This window comes from Mycteria americana, chromosome 22 (genome assembly GCF_035582795.1).
Source record: "Mycteria americana isolate JAX WOST 10 ecotype Jacksonville Zoo and Gardens chromosome 22, USCA_MyAme_1.0, whole genome shotgun sequence".
NCBI lineage: Eukaryota > Metazoa > Chordata > Aves > Ciconiiformes > Ciconiidae > Mycteria > Mycteria americana.
In genome coordinates, this window is record NC_134386.1 from 474,408 (window position 1) to 489,381 (window position 14,974).

Consider the following 14,974-nt stretch of genomic DNA (forward strand, 5'->3'; position numbering starts at 1 on the left):
CAGTGGCACAGTCCCTGCCTCAGCCCGGCTGTCCCCTCCGTGGTGGTCAGCGGGGCCCGTCAGCGTCCCGGTGCCACCGGCTGCCCGAATTGGCACTGGCTCAGGGCTGGCAGGCGGCGGAGGTGCACGGGGGGGAGAGCAGGATGTGCTCTACATCCTGCATCCCGCTCCGGGAGTGGGAATTGCTGTTGTCCGCGCCGGTCCCTCCCCTGGGTGCGGGCTGAGCCGCGGGGACGGGAGAGGAGCTGCCGCCCCTGCGCACCCAGGCTGCCGAAGCGAAGGCTGGGAGCGTCAAACGCCGTCATTCTGCCTTTATTTGAGTATCTTCACATCTCATTCAACAAAACAGGTTTTTTTAAAAATAAAGTGCCCAGTGGAGCTAGGCCTTTGGGTAGATAAATGCATTTCTGTAACATCGTCTTACCACAATACAGCGAGTGAACAGGAGCTTTCCCTGGGCTGGAGGTAATCGGCAGGACTGGCACTTCGTACAGAGAAGTAGCAAACTACAGACCACGTACCACGACACGCGGAACGTAACACCCGACAGGAGCTTCCGTTTGGTTTTTTATACAAACCGATAGAATAAAAAAATCAGAGTGTAGTATAATATCCAGCAACAAAAATGGTAGAAAGGATCCGTACCTGATCGTATGAAAGCAGCATCTCAGCAAAGTGCGGTGGCATCATGCGCGGCAGCGGCAGCCGTCGCCCGCACAGGCAGGGTATTGCTTGGCGTGCCTCGGGCTGTGCCCCGAGGCTGGGTATTGCGTGGCTTCCTTCGTGGCTCTGGCTAAGCGAGCAAAGCGGCGGGTAATCTACGCGCAGTCGTCGCTAACGGGGCGGCGGCAGCCAGGCGCGCCCGGCGCGCTCCCCTGCGAAAGGGAGGGTGGGCTGCCCGGCCCCGGGGCTCCCCGCCGGAGGCAGGGCAGGTTTTGGCAGCTGGTGGGAGGCAGCAGCCTGCCTCTGGCCCCGGGGGCTGCCGGCGTGCCCGGGGCGAGCGGGGCCGGGGCTCGGTGGGTCACGGCCGCGCTCTGGGGGCTGGGTTGGTGGCGGCCGCGGGGAGGAGCTGGCGGTCGGCGCGGTCCGGTCTGGTCCGGAGGCGGGTGTTGGCAGTTCAGGTGTGCTCGGCCCTTTGGTCCCGCGACGCTCGCTTGTCCCCGGGCGGCTCCCAGGGCCGCGGGGGCTGCGAGCCCGTCCCACCCCCCGGCCCCGCTAGTCCCCTTTTGCCTCCTCCAAGATCTGGGGCAGGTTCTGGTCCTTGCGCGCCGACAGCGGTTTGGCGGCGCTGCCGTAGTCCTGGACGGCCTTGGGCTCGTTGGTATGGTAGGAGCCCTTGTAGCGGTGGTAGTAGAAGTACAGCAGCACCAGCAGCCCCCCGAGCAGCAGCAGTAGGAAGGTCACAACTGCGGGAGAGAGGCGGCGGTGAGGGGCCGGGGAGGGGCCGCGGGGCCAGGGCAGAGGCGGGGGGGGGACGGACGCTGTCCGGGCGATTCACTTACACCCAATGATGATCCCAATCCAGCCGTCGTCGTGCACGTGGGGGAACTCTGCGGAGACGGAGCGGGTGGCTGAGACCGGGCTGCAGTGGGGTCTCATGCTGGAGGATCCCCTCCGCAGCTGACGCTTGCCGGGGGGCTCCGTCCCTGCTGGGCTCCCACCCCGGCACCTACCTGTGCCCATGTACCAGGGGTCCATCTCAGGAGGGATGAGGATGGTGGTGAGGGGAAGCATGGAGGCGCAGCTCGACTCCACCAGCTCCCCCCGGATGCTGTAGGGCCGCACGACGCTGGTGGGGCGGAAGATGGCTTTGAGGGGGACGAGGCTGTTGAACTTCACCCCGGAGAGGCAGCCTGAGAAGCCGGGCGTGTTGTAGCGCTGGATCTCGGGGTCAATCACGCCGGTCTCTGCGGGGGCACAGAAGGAGAAGGCTCGTCCCCCGCGGAGGGCAAGGACCGTGCTGGGCAGAGGAGACCCCGGTGCCCGCAGGGATCCCAGCGCAGGCACGGGCAGCCGAGGGCAGGACCCAGCTCACCCATCACACGCCCCAGGTACAGGTTTTTGGGCGAGTCCAGCTTGCTGTCCACGAACAGGGAGAACTGCTGCTCCATGACGGGGAGATAGTCGACCTGGGAGGCCGGTGCACCGCGTCAGCGCCCGCTGAGCCTCCTCCGCCTCCTGCCACCCTGCCCGTGCCCCCTCCCAGCCTGACCCCCAGCCACGCAGTCCCCCAGGCCCCAGCAGGGAGGATGCTCCGGCCCCCTACCTGGGTGTAGAGCGTGCGGTGCAGGCGGGTGATGTTGACGCGGTGCGGCCTCCCATCCGTCACCGGCTTGGTGGTGAGGGCAAAGACGTAGGGGCTGGTGCCCAGCTGGTAGCGCAGCTGCAGGCTCCCTGCGGGCGGAGCAGGGCCGTCAGCAGCGCCGGGGCTCTCGGGGGCGAGTCCAGCCCCTCCGTAGGGCTGGCGACTGGCGTCGGCCGGAGGAGGGTCCCGTGTGGCCCCGGCGCCCGGGGAGGTGCCCCTGGGCTCTGGGTGAGCCCCGGGGCGGGGAGCCCTGCCCTCACCGTCATCCTTGATGAGCACGGCCATGTAGTCCTTGACAAAGGAGCTGACATAGAGCAGCACGGCGGGCGCCGAGGTGGTGCTGAAGCTGAAGCTGACCTCCTCGCTGGTGAGGTTGTAGCCAGGCAGGGGCTGCCAGGGGCTGCTGACAATGCTGGCGAACTCGCGGGCGGCGTACAGTGACATCGGCAGGATGTTGTACCGCACCCAGGTGCCCTCCTCGAAGTACCCGCCGATGTCTGCGGGGGAACTGCAGGGTGACGGGAGCGCCGGCTCCTCTCCCCCAGCCCGGCCCCTGCGAGGGCCCCCACCCTCGGTGCGGGCGGGCGCAGCCGCTCACCGTGGTTGCAGAAGGGCCCGTCGAAGGCCGAGATGCTGCAGTTGCAGCTGTAGTGGCTGTAGCGCTCGACGCAGAGCCCGCTGTTCTGGCAGGGCACCGGTGGGTCCTGGCAGTGGCCGGTGCAGTTGACCCGCACGCCCTCCGTCTCGTTGGCCTTGCCCTCCAGGTTGAGCGTCACCCCGTTCATCCGCAGCGCCCGCAGGCACCCCAGGAACGGGCGCATCTTGTGCTCTGCCGCGCCTGCAGCGGGGCCGAGACTCAGCGCCCTGCGGCACGTGGGGACCTGGGGACGCAGGGACGTGGCCAGGGGCTCTCACCGACGTAGAGGGGCCTGTCGAAGTCCAGGCGGACGAAGCTCTGCGGGGGGGCTGGCCGCACCACCCAGGGCAGCTTGTCCACCCGCAGCCGCGCCAGCTTGACGTTGAGCTCAGCCTTCACCTGGTGCCACTCATCGTCGTTCCAGGGCACCGCCGACCGCACCGTCAGGTTCTCGTCCCCGTTCCCGATGTCGTAGGCAAACACCACGTCCCTGGTGGCTGTGGGGACGCGGTGTCAGGAGGGGTGCCCGGTCCCGCCACCCCCCGCACCCCCACACCCCCCGCCCGCCCATACTGTTGAGCTCGATGCGGATATAGTTTCGGGAGCCGGGGTTCTCCAGGAAGACACCGGACAGGGCGGTGGTCTTGAAGTAGAAGGAGATGTCGAGGCTGTGGTTGGCCTGGAAGGTGGGGAAGAGCAGGGCTGCGCCCCTGTTGAAGGAGACGGTGTTCCAGGTGTTGCCTGCGGGAGCAGGAGGGGCGGTGAGGGACGGGCACGGACCCTCAACGGGAACGGGACCCCCGCAGGCATGGGCCCTCTGCAGGCAGGGGACCCTCTGCGGATCTGGTCACTCACGGTCTCCGTAGCACCGCAGGGGACCCAGCAGGAACTGGGCTTCGGAGCCGGAGCGGTTGGTGTCTCCGACCACAACCTGGGTGACGGGCAGGTGGTCCACGAAGGTCAGCAGACCCTTGTCCGTCCTCCTGCAAACAGCGCATGGTTCGGAGGGGCCGTGAGGGGCTTCTGCCCCTTCACCAGCCCACACCCCCGCCCAAACCCCTGCCTGAACCCCCCAGAGTCTGTGCCCCCAGCCCCTGTCCCACAGCCCCCGTCCCGGAACGCCGCTGGCTCACCACAGCGCGTGGTCGGCGTCACAGTTGCAGAAGTACTTGGGGTCGGCGCAGTTCTTGTCCAACCCGCAGGCGCAGCGCTGGATGCCCGGCCGCGAGCCCCCCCAGTAGTAGTGCCGCTCATCGTGTCGGCCCATCCAGAAGCTGAAGGGCAGCCCGGCTGAGGACGCAGGGGAGGGTGAGGGCATGGCCCCGCGGCACGGCCCCGCGGCACGGCCCCACGGCACGGCCCCGCTCCCCCCGGGGGCTCACAGGGGGTGTTGAGCAGGCGGGAGCTGTAGCAGTGGAACTCGATGCGCTGCTCGCAGTACTCGGAGGCGTTTGCCAGCGCCGAGACCTCGGCCCAGGAGGCGTTCCAGTACTCCACGGCCCCCAGGTAGGGCTGGTCCACGCTGGAGCCCGTCACCCGCGTGGCATAGTGGCGGTTGTGCCGGATGATGGTCCATGCCCGGTCCTCTGCGGAGGCAGGGGGGCTGTTAGGACCGGCCCGCTGGGACACCCCCCGCTCCCTCCGTCCTGCTCCGGCCCCAGTGCACAGGCAGAGGCTGGTCCCTGGGGGCACTGGGCAGAGGGACCCCCGCGCCCTCCGACCGCCCCCACCTCGGATGTCGCAGTACACCGTGAAGGGCTTGAGCGGCCCGCTGCCGTCTGGGTCGATGGTGTAGTTCCCCGAGGTTTTCCCGCTGACCCGGTAAGCATCGCACGACTCCTTGTAAAGGGCTGGAAGAGGGAAACGAGGCTGGGGTCAGCGCGAGGGGGGTGCCGGGCAGCGGGAGGAGCTGTGGGTGCCCGTCCTGTCCCCCCACCCACGAGGCCCCGGGCTCACATTTGTGGCAGGTCTCGCCCTTGTACCCCGTCAGGTCGCAGATGCACATGAAGTCGTCCCAGGACTGGACGCAGCGGCCGTCGTGCTCGCACAGGTTGGGGGTGCACCTGAGGGCACAGAGGGCTCCCGTCCTGGCACCGGCGCAGCCCTCCAGCCCCCACCCGCTCCCAGCCGGCACCCCTGTCCCGACCGATACCTGTCCGTGATGCCACAGACGTTGAAGAGCACGTTGAAGTACTGCCCCAGCCGGTGCTGCACGAGCAGCTCCACGTCCACAGGCTGCATGTCCACGTTCAGCATCTGCAGGCAGCCGTGGAAGGCCGTCTGGTTCGACTGGCAGCCAGTGACCGAGGCTGGCTTGGGGCAGCCTGCAAGGCACAGCGGGGTGAGCGGCCCCTGGGCACCCATCGCCCCTGGCCCCTGCCCCGCCACCCACCTCCGAAGAAGTACTGGCTGCCAGTGCGGAGCTGGAAGGGGTGCGCCACCCGAAACTCGGCGCCATCGTCATCATCGATGGTCACCACGGCCGAGCCTTCCCGCGCCACCAGCTGCACCGAGTGCCAGAAGCCATCGTTCAGGCGATACCCTGTGCGGGGAGAGGAGGGTGCGTGGGGAGGCACTGCTGCCAGACCGGCCCCCAGCCCCACGCCGGCTCGCCAGCCCACCTGCGGCAAACTCCAGCTTCTTCTTGCCAGGCTGGGCGATGGAGACATTGAGCTGCCCCTTGCTCAACACCACCTCGAGGGAGCCCAGGCGGTCGGCAAAGCTGGTGTAGAGCAGGAGCCCGGTGGTGTCCCAAGAGCGGAAGCGGAAGCTGACGGCCAGGCGGTTCCTCCGCGGGATCCCTGGCACCCGCACGTAGTTGTTGATGCCGGCGAAGGTAATGGGGGTGTTCAGCTGGTCCTGGCAGTAGTGGCCCACGCTGCCCTGGGGGTGACCACGGGCAGCGGTAAGGAAGGGGATGCTCCTGTGGTGGGGAGGGCCCCCCCAGCCCCCCAGCCCCCCAGCCCCCCAGCCCTGACCCCGATCACCCCTGCTCGATCCCATCGCCTGGCAGGGCCGGGCGGGCGCCCCGGGCCAGGGACGACCTCGCATGGTCGATGTGGTGCCGCTCGGCTGAGCGCGGCCGCTGCCCGGCCTCACGTCACCCCACGGCGGGGGGGGGAACCTGGCCCAGGGAAAGGGTCACCCCCCAGTGGGGCTGAAGGCCTGGCCCTTCTCCAGGAAAGGGGTCCCCCCATGGCAGGGATGGGACCCCCAGGGAAGGGGCCACCCCCTGGGGCTGGACCTCAAAGCGGATGTTGTGTCTCCGGTGCCGGGCCAGGTCGGCGATGTTGACCCCGTTGAAGATGATGTTCTCCACACAGCCCCGGAAGTTTTGCCGGTAGGTGAGGTGCTGCTTGTCCTGGTCAATCACCCCCCCGAAGAAGAGCTGGGAGGCAGAAGGAGGGGGTCAGCCCCTCGCTGGGGGACACCGCAGGTCAGCATCCTGGCAGCTCCCTGCCTGCCGCACCCACCTCGGTGTCGAGGTCGAGCTGGTTGAAGGTGCCGTGGCAGCGGAAGCGCTTGACCTCCCCGTCCAGAGTCAGGTTGACGTGGTGGCCGTAGCGCTCGATGTGCAGCGAGTGCCAGTGCTGGTCATCCAGGAGGCTGCCCACCGTCGCCGTCGTGTGGCCCTCGCTGGCGTGCAGCGGGCTGCTGCCTGGGGAGGGGCAGCCTCAGCCAGCGGCCCCTCGGCCTCGCATCCCCGGGCCCCCCGGCCCCCTGGCCCCGGCTCACCTAAGCTGATGTGCAGGAAGAGCTGGGCCTGCTTGAGCTCCACCGTGATGTAGTCACCCTGTGAGCCCTCCCCGTGCATCAGCACCCCGTCCTGCTCCAGCGTCTTGAAGTTGAAGGAGATGTCATCCTCAAGGGTGCTGATCCTCTTGGCCCGGAAGCGGTAGGAGATGGCATCATCCCCATCGAAGTAGAGCACGTGGGACCCTGGGGAAAGCAGAGCAGCCCCAGCCATGTCACTGCCCGCAGCAGCAGGAGCCCTGGCACGGGGAACCCTCCTTCCTGCTGTGGTTTATGCCAGAGCAAATGACTGCAGACTGCTTGGACATAATCCCCTCTGGGAAAGGGTTTTCCAGGCATGCTGGAGCCAGGGGCTGGCCCCCTGCCACATGGGTGGCCAGGCCAGGGTCCCACCCTGCGTGGGGCTGCTGGAGCCCCCGGGCCGGGTACTCACGGTAGGGGCAGCCGTAGAGGCCCAGGCGCAGCCCGATCTTCCCGCGTGGGTTCCAGGCCACCGGGATGATGCGGACGTAGCGCGCGAGGATGGGGTAGTGCAGGTCGTGCCGCACCACCCCGCTCTCGTTCACGTTCCCGAAGAACGTCTGGGGACGAAGGGCTGCCATCAGCACCTCATGCCGGGCTGGGGGTCTCCACTCCCCCCAGGGACCCCCTCCCACAGGGACCCCTGGGGACCCCCGTACCCAGTTGCTGCCCTGCTGGAAGAAGGGTTTCCAGCTGGTGGGGTGGTCTCCGTAGAGCACGATGTAGCGCGTCAGCCAGTCGTAGGTGTTGAAGGTCCCCTGTGTGGCCACCGCGTTGATCCGGTGCTTTTGCATCAGGTCAATCTGGAGCCAGGGCTGCTTGTCCCGGGGGTCGGGGGACCAGCCACTGGTGCCTGTGGGGGGACCGGCTCAGCTGGCCCCACAGCCGGGCACCCAGCGGCTACCGGCTGAGCGAGCTGCTTGCTCGGCCCCACTGCAGCACCCGACTGTGGGTGGGAGCCGGAGGGCTGCAGGGCTCTCCCCCACCCCCAGGGGATGCTGAGGGCTCTGCCGTGGGCACCCGCGAGCCCCTCAGCCCCACGCGAGGCAAGACCTTGCCGGGGACGCCCACTGCCCACGGCCCCCCGCCCCGTCTGCACGCCGGTCCCGCGCGGGGACTCACTGTGCAGCCGGGCAAAGCTGGCCGAGTAGAAGATGTTGTATCTGGAGGAGGCACCGATGGACGAGGAGTAGAGGGGAGCGACGAGCTCATCGTAGCAGGGGCCTGCGGGCAGAGGGGGGGCTGGGGGCCAGGCTCGGGGCGCCCAGTTCGGGCGGTGTCCCCGCAGCAGCCCCCCCAGCCCGGCCCGGCCCCGCGGGACCCCGCGGGCTCTGCAGCATCTGGGGACCCCGCGGGCTCCGGGGACCCCGCGGGCTCTGCAGGATCCGGGGACCCCGCGGACCCTGCGGGACCCCGCGGGCTCCGGGGACCCTGCGGCGCGGCGGGTCCAGCTCCCGCTCTCCCCTCCCACTGCAGCGGAGCTGACACACCTCTGCGGGCCCCGGCGCCCGCACCAGCCGCCTCCGCACTGACGTGGGCACCGGGACCCCCCCGCCCCGCCCCGCCCCGCCCCGCCGGGGCAGGGTCCCGCGTGGGAGGCCAGGGGTCCCCGTGCGAGCCCGCGCGGCATCTGCAGGGGAGGCTCCGGCGGGGCCGAGGTCCCGAGCCCCCCCCCCGGCCGGGTCGGACGGAGCCTGGGGAGCCCCAGGAGCGTTTGCTGCACCCCCAGCCCTCACTGCAGGGCCAAGGGCAGCCGCGCTGCGCCCACGCCGCATCGCCCCCTGCCCGCATCGCCCCCTGCCCGCATCGCCTCCTGCCCGCATCGCCTCCTGCCCGCATCGTCCCCCGCCGCCGTCCCCCGCAGCCAGCGGGGCCCCGGGCCACCCCGGCCCCGGGGGAAGGGGCCGCAGAGAGCTGCTCGGTGAGGCCAGGGCCTTGCCGGTGCCCGTCCCCGTGCCCGGCCAGCCGCCCCCCCCCGCCCCTCCCGCCCCGGGGAGCGGGACCAGCCCCGCGCCGGGCGCGGGGATGCGGCGCAGCGGGGCGGGTGCCCGGGGCATCCCTGGGCATCCCCGGGCGCCCCGGGGCCCGCGGGGGCTCCGGGCGGGTGCCGTGCCGCCGGCGGGGGGGGGGCTGCGGCGGGGCGGCCCCGGGCAGGGCGCGGCGGGAGCGCCCGGACGCCCGTGTCCGGCGGTGACCTTGGGGACGGCGCGGACCGGGGGCGGTGGGGGGGGGGCGCCGGGGGGTGCCCGGGGGAGAAGGGGGGATGCCCGCGGGAACGGGGCGGGGGGGGGGGGGGCCGGGGGCGGCTCGAGGCGCGGGGGCGGCTCGGGGGTGCGGGGCCGGGGCGGCGGCTGCGGTCCCGCAGTGCGGAGCGGCCGCTCCCGCGGCTGCGGCCCCACTTACGTGCGAGGCAGCCGGGGCCGGGGCGCAGGAGGCCGGCGCAGGCGGCGAGCAGGAGCCCGAGGAGGCGGCGAGCGCCCATGCTGGAGCGCCCCGAGCGCCCTCAGCGCCGCCGCTCCCGGTGCTGCAGCCGCGCGGCGGAGCGGGGCGGCGGCTCCGCCCACGGGGCGGGGGGGGGGGGCGGTGGCGGCGGTGAGGGGGGGGCGGCCCCGGGGAGGGGGCGCGGGGGCCGGGCTGGGTGCAGCGCAGAGCCCCGGCCCCCCCCCAGCCTCCCCCGCTGCCGCGCCCCGAGGGGCGCTCCCGCCGGGCCCCCCGGTTCCCCCGGTCCTCGGCGCCGGGTCCAGCGCGGGCTTACAGCTGCGCCGGGCTGCAGCCGGACCGCGGCCCGTGGCCTGGGTGGGCTCGGGGTGGAGGTGCGTGGGCAGAGCGGGACACGGGCAGCGCAGGGCGGACACGAGCGGGGCCGTGCAGGGAGCTCCCCGAGCATCCCTGGCTCCCGCGCAGCCCCGAGCCCCCGCCGTGCCCGGCCCTGCCCCGAGCCCCCGCCGGGCTGCGTGGCCTGACCGCCCGCAGGCGCGGCCCCCCAGATGTGACCCCCGCAGATGTGGCCCAGGCGCCTGCAGCGGTGCCCGCCAGCCCTCCCGCAGCAGATGCGGCGGCAGTTTGTAATCAAGCCGCAGATTAAGGCCTGCGGGTTGCGGGGCCGCCCGTCTCCAGCGGTGCAGAAGACGGGATTTAGCCCGTGTCTGTTCCCAAACAGCCCCAGACACCCACGGAGGGGACGGGGGGGCTGGCAGCTGCGTGGCCTACATACGCTGCCTGCCCCACAGACCGCGCGGTGCCCTGTGTCCCCCCGGCTCTGCCGGGACCCCCCCTCTCCCAGGAGCCCCGTGCAGCGCCCCGAGCCCAGCCCCGAGGGATGGAGATGCACCAGGGGCCGCTGGGTCCAAGCAGGGGCCCGGTGCTGCGCAGGAGCCTGGCCTGGCCGTGCTCGGTGCGGGCAGCTCCGCACCGCTGGCACCAGGGTGCTGCCCACCAGACCCGGCAGCACGGTGCTGGGCACCTGGCTGCCGCCGGGCAGGGCAGCGTGGCTGTCACCTGCGGGCAGCGGGTGCCGGGGCCGCTTCCTGCGCAGGCAGAGCCAAGGCCGGGACCGGCGAGCGAAAGAGGGAACAGAAAACCCCAGGTGCAGCGGGGCCACGGGACGGCAGGCGATGCACCAGGAGTTCTGCTACTGGGAGCTGAGCCGTGTGCCAGGGACAAGGCCACCAGCCCTCCCGTCCCCCAGACCCTCGCCTGCGAGTCCATCCCCGGGAGAGGCACAGCCCCACCTGGCCTTATCCTGACACCCCAGGGGTGCTGCCTGCTCCGGCTGCAGCCCCACATCCCGTCCCTGTGCTGGGTCGGGTCTGTGACAGGCCTGGTGGGGCCGTGCAGGGTCCCTGCTCCGCACTCTGAGCTGGCCATAGGGCCGGCGTTGGCCCCGGGACCCTCCTCCCTCCCCTTCCTTCAGGGTGCAGGGTGCAGGATGGCACCCCCAGAGCCAGCACAGAGTGGAGGTCTGCAGTCAGTGTCCTTGCACTGCAGAAAGAGCAGGGGAGGGGGTGACACCCTCCAGCAAAGAGCCCTGGGGACACCCCGGGGCCAGGCTCCCTCTGCCCAGCCACTCTCCAGCCCGGGCGCAGCAGCTCCACGGCCCCGCTGCACCGCGGGCACCGGCAGCGAGCTCCTGGGGCCGGCAGGGACCCTGCCCGCTCCACGCGCCCGGCTGGAGGCAGCAGGAGGGCCGAGGGCAGAGCTGGGATAAATCACGGCAAAGACGGCTGTCGTAAGGAGAAAGCGGGATTGAGGGATTACCGCGGCAAACGGCAGAAAGCCCGTTAAAGCCGGGATCAATTTGCTCCCCCCTGGGGAGAGGAAAGTGGGGCCTCTGCCCCACAGGAATTAATCTGCCCCTTAATGAGGAGTTGGGAATTTTGTTGTCAACAACCAGCAACACATCTGCCCAGCACCGTGGGGGCACAGGGGCACAGGGGCATGGGGGTGCAGGACAGGGCTGGGACCCCCGGGTGAGGGGGATGCCCTGCACCAGCGGCTACCCCAGTTTCTGGAACATTTCCCATCAGGACGAGCCGTTCCTGGACCAGACGTGGCTCTGCTGGTCCCACCGGACCAGTGCCCTGCCTGTGCCTGGCTCAGCATGCTCCTCTGCTCCTCTCCTCAGCCCCGCTCCCTCCAGCCTCCCCTCCAGCCCCACAGAGGCAGCCCCCACCGTGGGGCAGGAGCTGCAAACAGCCCCGGGGTGGGCTGGGGACTCCTGCACGCTCTGGGTGCCCTCAGCCAGACCCCACTCCCCGCATCCGGGTTCTCCCAGGCTTGTCCCCCAGCCCCACATGACAGGGGCTGAGCGGAGCTGCTCTTTCTGTCCCCAGTGTGCAGATGCTAGCCACAAAGTAAAAGATGCAGGAGGGGCTGCGGAGCAGGGTCGCATCTGCCTCTTCGCCTTCCCACCCCCCCGGGGCTGGGCTTGTGTTCCACACCGCTCTCAGTATCGGGAGTGTTACGTGTTCAAACCACAGGTTGCAGAGCGCTGAGACGCAGACGGGGGAAGAGTCCACTGGCTGGGGGAAGAGTCCCACTGCACGATGCAGGAGCAGGTGAGGAGCCACGGGGCGAGGGGTTCGCTGAGGGCCGGGCGGGGACCCCCCTCACTGGCTTTTCTTATTGCTTTTAAATGGTTTTCTTGTAAGATTCGTGGGTTTGGGCTGAAAGGCAAAGCCCCAGGGAACACAGGGCAGCGCCCAGTGCTCCAGGCCCCTAGCGCCTGGAGCAGGGAAGGGGCTGGGGGAGCTGCTGGGGAGTCAGCCTGCCCTGATGCTGGGTTCAGATGCCACCTGCGGCACCAGAGCGGGTGGGGGGATCAGACCTGGCTGCCTGGGCTCGCTTATGGAAGCCAGAGTGAAACTGCTGTTGCGAGGCTGCTCTGAGTCAGAGCCATGCCGGATCCTGACCTCTGTGGCAATGGGGTCCCAGCTGTCCAGCGCTGGGCTGCAGCGCTGTCCCTCCGCCCCGGAGCGACGCTGAGAGGCCGGGAGCTCAGAGCACTGTATACAGCTGCCTGCAACCTGTGCGAGGCGGTGGGGATGCCCTGGGACCTCCCTGGCTGGGAGCGGGACCAGGCAGTGTGGGGCTGTGCCGGCACTGGGGTCCCCAGGGTGGTGCATGGGTGGGTGGGTGGGTGCTGTGCAAAGCACCCACCTGGGGATGCCGGCATGGAGCCCCAAGGCCTGGCTGCATGGGGCGATCAGGGCTGTGGGCTGGGTGCTGAGCCCCAGGCGATGTCAGGAGCAGCTTCCCCCGTGGCGGGTGCACAGTTAGTTCGTGGGATGTGGTGCTGTGCTGGGGACGCCGCGGCCGAGGTCACGTCTCCCCACCAGCTCTGCGCTGCAGACGGCTGCTCGGGAAGAGCGTGGTTGCTCTCACAATGACTGAGTGCGGTGAACCTCCCGCTGTGAGATGGCAACCGCCCCAAACATGGGGCCAGGGGCCGCGGCACGCCCGGGCTCCCCTCAGCGGGGCTGAGTGGAGGAGGGCTGCCCTCAGTGCGGTGCGTTGCATGCTGCGGCCGGGCCACCGCCTCTGAGCATCCCTCACTCAGCCTCCCTCTGCGCAGGAGAGCCCCAGCCCCACCTCGATGGAGTTGACCGCCACCACCGACTTCTACCCCTGGGAGGACGGGTACTCGTGGGAGGACGGCATGCTGCCCGAGATCTGCGACAAGCAGGAGGTGCAGGGCTTCGCCCGCACCTACCAGCCTGCTGTCTACCTGCTGCTTTCGCTGCTGGGCATGGTGGGGAATGGGCTGGTGCTGCTCACGCACACCCGCTACCGCCAGGCACACAGCATCACCGACGTCTGCCTCCTGCACCTCGCGCTGTCCGACCTCCTGCTGCTCCTGACGCTGCCCTTCGCCATCACCAACACGCTGCAGGACTGGTCCCCAGGCACGGGCGCCTGCAAGGTGCTGCAGGGCCTCTACGCCCTCAACTTCTACAGCGGCTTCCTCTTCCTCACCTGCATCAGTGTGGACCGCTACGTGGCCATCGTGCGGGTGCCGGCCGCATACCGCCTGCGCCCACGGGCTCGCCGCCATGGCTGGCTGACGGCGGGGCTGGCCTGGCTGCTGGCCACGCTGCTGGCGCTGCCCCAATTTGTCTACAGCCAAGCGGAGCAGCACCAGGACATCCGGCTCTGCCGTGTCGTCTTCCCCCACGTGGTCTCGCGGGTGGCCCGGGGGGCCACCAACCTGGTGCAGGTCGTGCTGGGCTTCGCGGTGCCCTTCCTGGTGATGGCGAGCTGCTACGCGGCCGTAGCCCGGACGCTGCTGGCGGCCCGTGGGGCCCAGCCCCACCGGGCGCTGCGGGTGCTGCTGGCCCTCGTGCTGGTGTTCGTGGCCCTGCAGCTGCCCCACAGCCTGATGGTGCTGCTGGACGCGGCCGAGCTGCTGGCCAGCTGGGAGGTGAGCTGTGCCCAGAGCCGCCGCAAGGACCTGGCACTGCTGGTCACCGGCGGGCTGGCGTACCTGCGCTGCTGCCTCAACCCGCTGCTCTACGCGTTCCTGGGCCAGCGCTTCCGCCGGGAGCTGTGGCTGCTGGCCAGCGATGCCGGCTGCGTGGGGCCCCTCGAGCCACGCTGCCCTGGCTGCCCCAGTCCCCGCCGGCGGACATCGCTCTCCACCTGCCAGGACATCGTGTAGGACGCGGTGTCTGCGGCCGGGCCAGGGACCAGGACCCCGGGGCTCGGCCCCTCCGCGGCTCCCCGGGGAGAGCCCCGTTCGCGCACGGACCTGCCCCGGGCCCCGGCAGAACGGCCTGGCAGGGGCAACACCGGACAGCCCGCACGGTGCCCGCACACGCGTGGGCAGAGGGAAGAGCGGCCCCGCAGCACCGGCACGCCCTGCAAGTGCCTCCGCTGCCCAGCACGGGGTCCCTGCAACGTCACGCGTGCTCTGGGGGGGCCGCGCAATGTCACGCGTGCTGCAGGGAACTGTGCGATGTCACGCGTGCTCTGGGGGGACCGTGCGATGTCATGTGGGCTGCGGAGGGCCACGCAATGTCACGCGTGCTGCGGGGGTCCGTGCGGTGCGGGTGAGCTCGGGACGGCGGACGCGCGCAGCGAGGCCCGGGCCGGCAGCTGGTTCCCACCCGGACAATAAACCCCGGTCGAGCCCCGCTGGGCGAGCGCCGCCTCCGTGCGGGCCGGGGCTGCCCCGGGGGGGACGGGCCGGGGCTGCCGGGGGGATTTTGCTGGGCCGGGCCGGGGAGCGGAGCGCGGGGAGCGGCCCCGCGCCCGCCCGTTCCCACCGGCGCTGGCCGGGGGATGCCTGCAGGCGGCAGCAGCACCCCGCGCTTCCCGCCGTCCGCTGCCTGTGCCCTGCCTGTCCCCTGCCTGTGCCTTGCCCGTCCCCGCGGGCCGCTGCCTGGGCTCCCCACGGACACGGGGCTCCCCCGGACATGGGGCGGGCGCTCAGCCGGGGCTCCGGCAGCCGCGGAGCGGGCGGGGACAGGCTGGGGACGGAGGGAGCGGGCCGGGGAGCGGGGGCTCCGCGGGGGCGTGCGGAGGGCGACGGCCCAGGGACCGGCCCCGGCCCCACGGCGGCTCCGGGGCGGGGTGGGGGCATGTCCGGGCCCGGGCCCGGCACCCCCAGCCCCGCGGTGCCCCCCCGCCCGCCCCGGGCAGTCGGAGGGGGCAGCCGGGGGCAGGAGCGGGGGTCGCCTCCCCAGCACAGCCCAGCCCAGCCCAGCCCAGCCCCTGGCCGAGGCGGCGGCAGAGCCCACGCCACCGTCCCCGCGGGCAGG

General features: G+C 71.0%; 2 protein-coding genes across 2 annotated transcripts; one reads left to right on the forward strand and one right to left on the reverse strand.

The window, feature by feature from the left end:
* Positions 1-296: 296 nt before the first annotated feature.
* On the reverse strand, positions 297-9,261 carry CNTNAP1 (contactin associated protein 1). Its single transcript, XM_075523040.1, has 24 exons — positions 9,120-9,261; positions 7,839-7,940; positions 7,376-7,569; positions 7,129-7,276; positions 6,678-6,881; positions 6,416-6,600; positions 6,187-6,330; positions 5,564-5,825; positions 5,335-5,484; positions 5,095-5,266; positions 4,899-5,005; positions 4,673-4,792; positions 4,325-4,528; positions 4,076-4,232; positions 3,798-3,925; positions 3,516-3,683; positions 3,221-3,439; positions 2,904-3,143; positions 2,566-2,802; positions 2,267-2,394; positions 2,036-2,129; positions 1,674-1,907; positions 1,503-1,550; positions 297-1,406 (listed from the first exon to the last, which is right to left on the reverse strand). Exons 1-24 carry the CDS (start codon positions 9,196-9,198, stop codon positions 1,216-1,218), a joined length of 3,915 nt encoding a protein of 1,304 aa, XP_075379155.1. The 5' UTR covers positions 9,199-9,261; the 3' UTR covers positions 297-1,215.
* Positions 9,262-12,112: 2,851 nt separating this feature from the next.
* Positions 12,113-13,872, forward strand: CCR10 (C-C motif chemokine receptor 10). The gene is made up of 3 exons (XM_075523355.1): positions 12,113-12,350; positions 12,491-12,627; positions 12,790-13,872. Exons 1-3 carry the CDS (start codon positions 12,113-12,115, stop codon positions 13,870-13,872), a joined length of 1,458 nt encoding a protein of 485 aa, XP_075379470.1.
* Positions 13,873-14,974: the final 1,102 nt, after the last annotated feature.

What these genes read in the sequence shown, in the direction of transcription:
- CNTNAP1 (XM_075523040.1), bottom strand. Translation starts at nt 9,198, where the DNA reads ATGGGCGCTCGCCGCCTCCTCGGGCTCCTGCTCGCCGCCTGCGCCGGC. An exon ending in TCCAGCAGGGCAGCAACTGG is followed by an intron (nt 7,277 to 7,375) that starts GTACGGGGGTCC and finishes CTTCGTCCCCAG; the next exon opens with ACGTTCTTCGGGAACGTGAA. An exon ending in CCTCTACGGCTGCCCCTACC is followed by an intron (nt 6,882 to 7,128) that starts GTGAGTACCCGG and finishes TGCTTTCCCCAG; the next exon opens with GGTCCCACGTGCTCTACTTC.
- CCR10 (XM_075523355.1), top strand. Translation starts at nt 12,113, where the DNA reads ATGCCGGATCCTGACCTCTGTGGCAATGGGGTCCCAGCTGTCCAGCGC. An exon ending in GGTGGTGCATGGGTGGGTGG is followed by an intron (nt 12,351 to 12,490) that starts GTGGGTGCTGTG and finishes GCGGGTGCACAG; the next exon opens with TTAGTTCGTGGGATGTGGTG. An exon ending in AGTGCGGTGAACCTCCCGCT is followed by an intron (nt 12,628 to 12,789) that starts GTGAGATGGCAA and finishes CCCTCTGCGCAG; the next exon opens with GAGAGCCCCAGCCCCACCTC.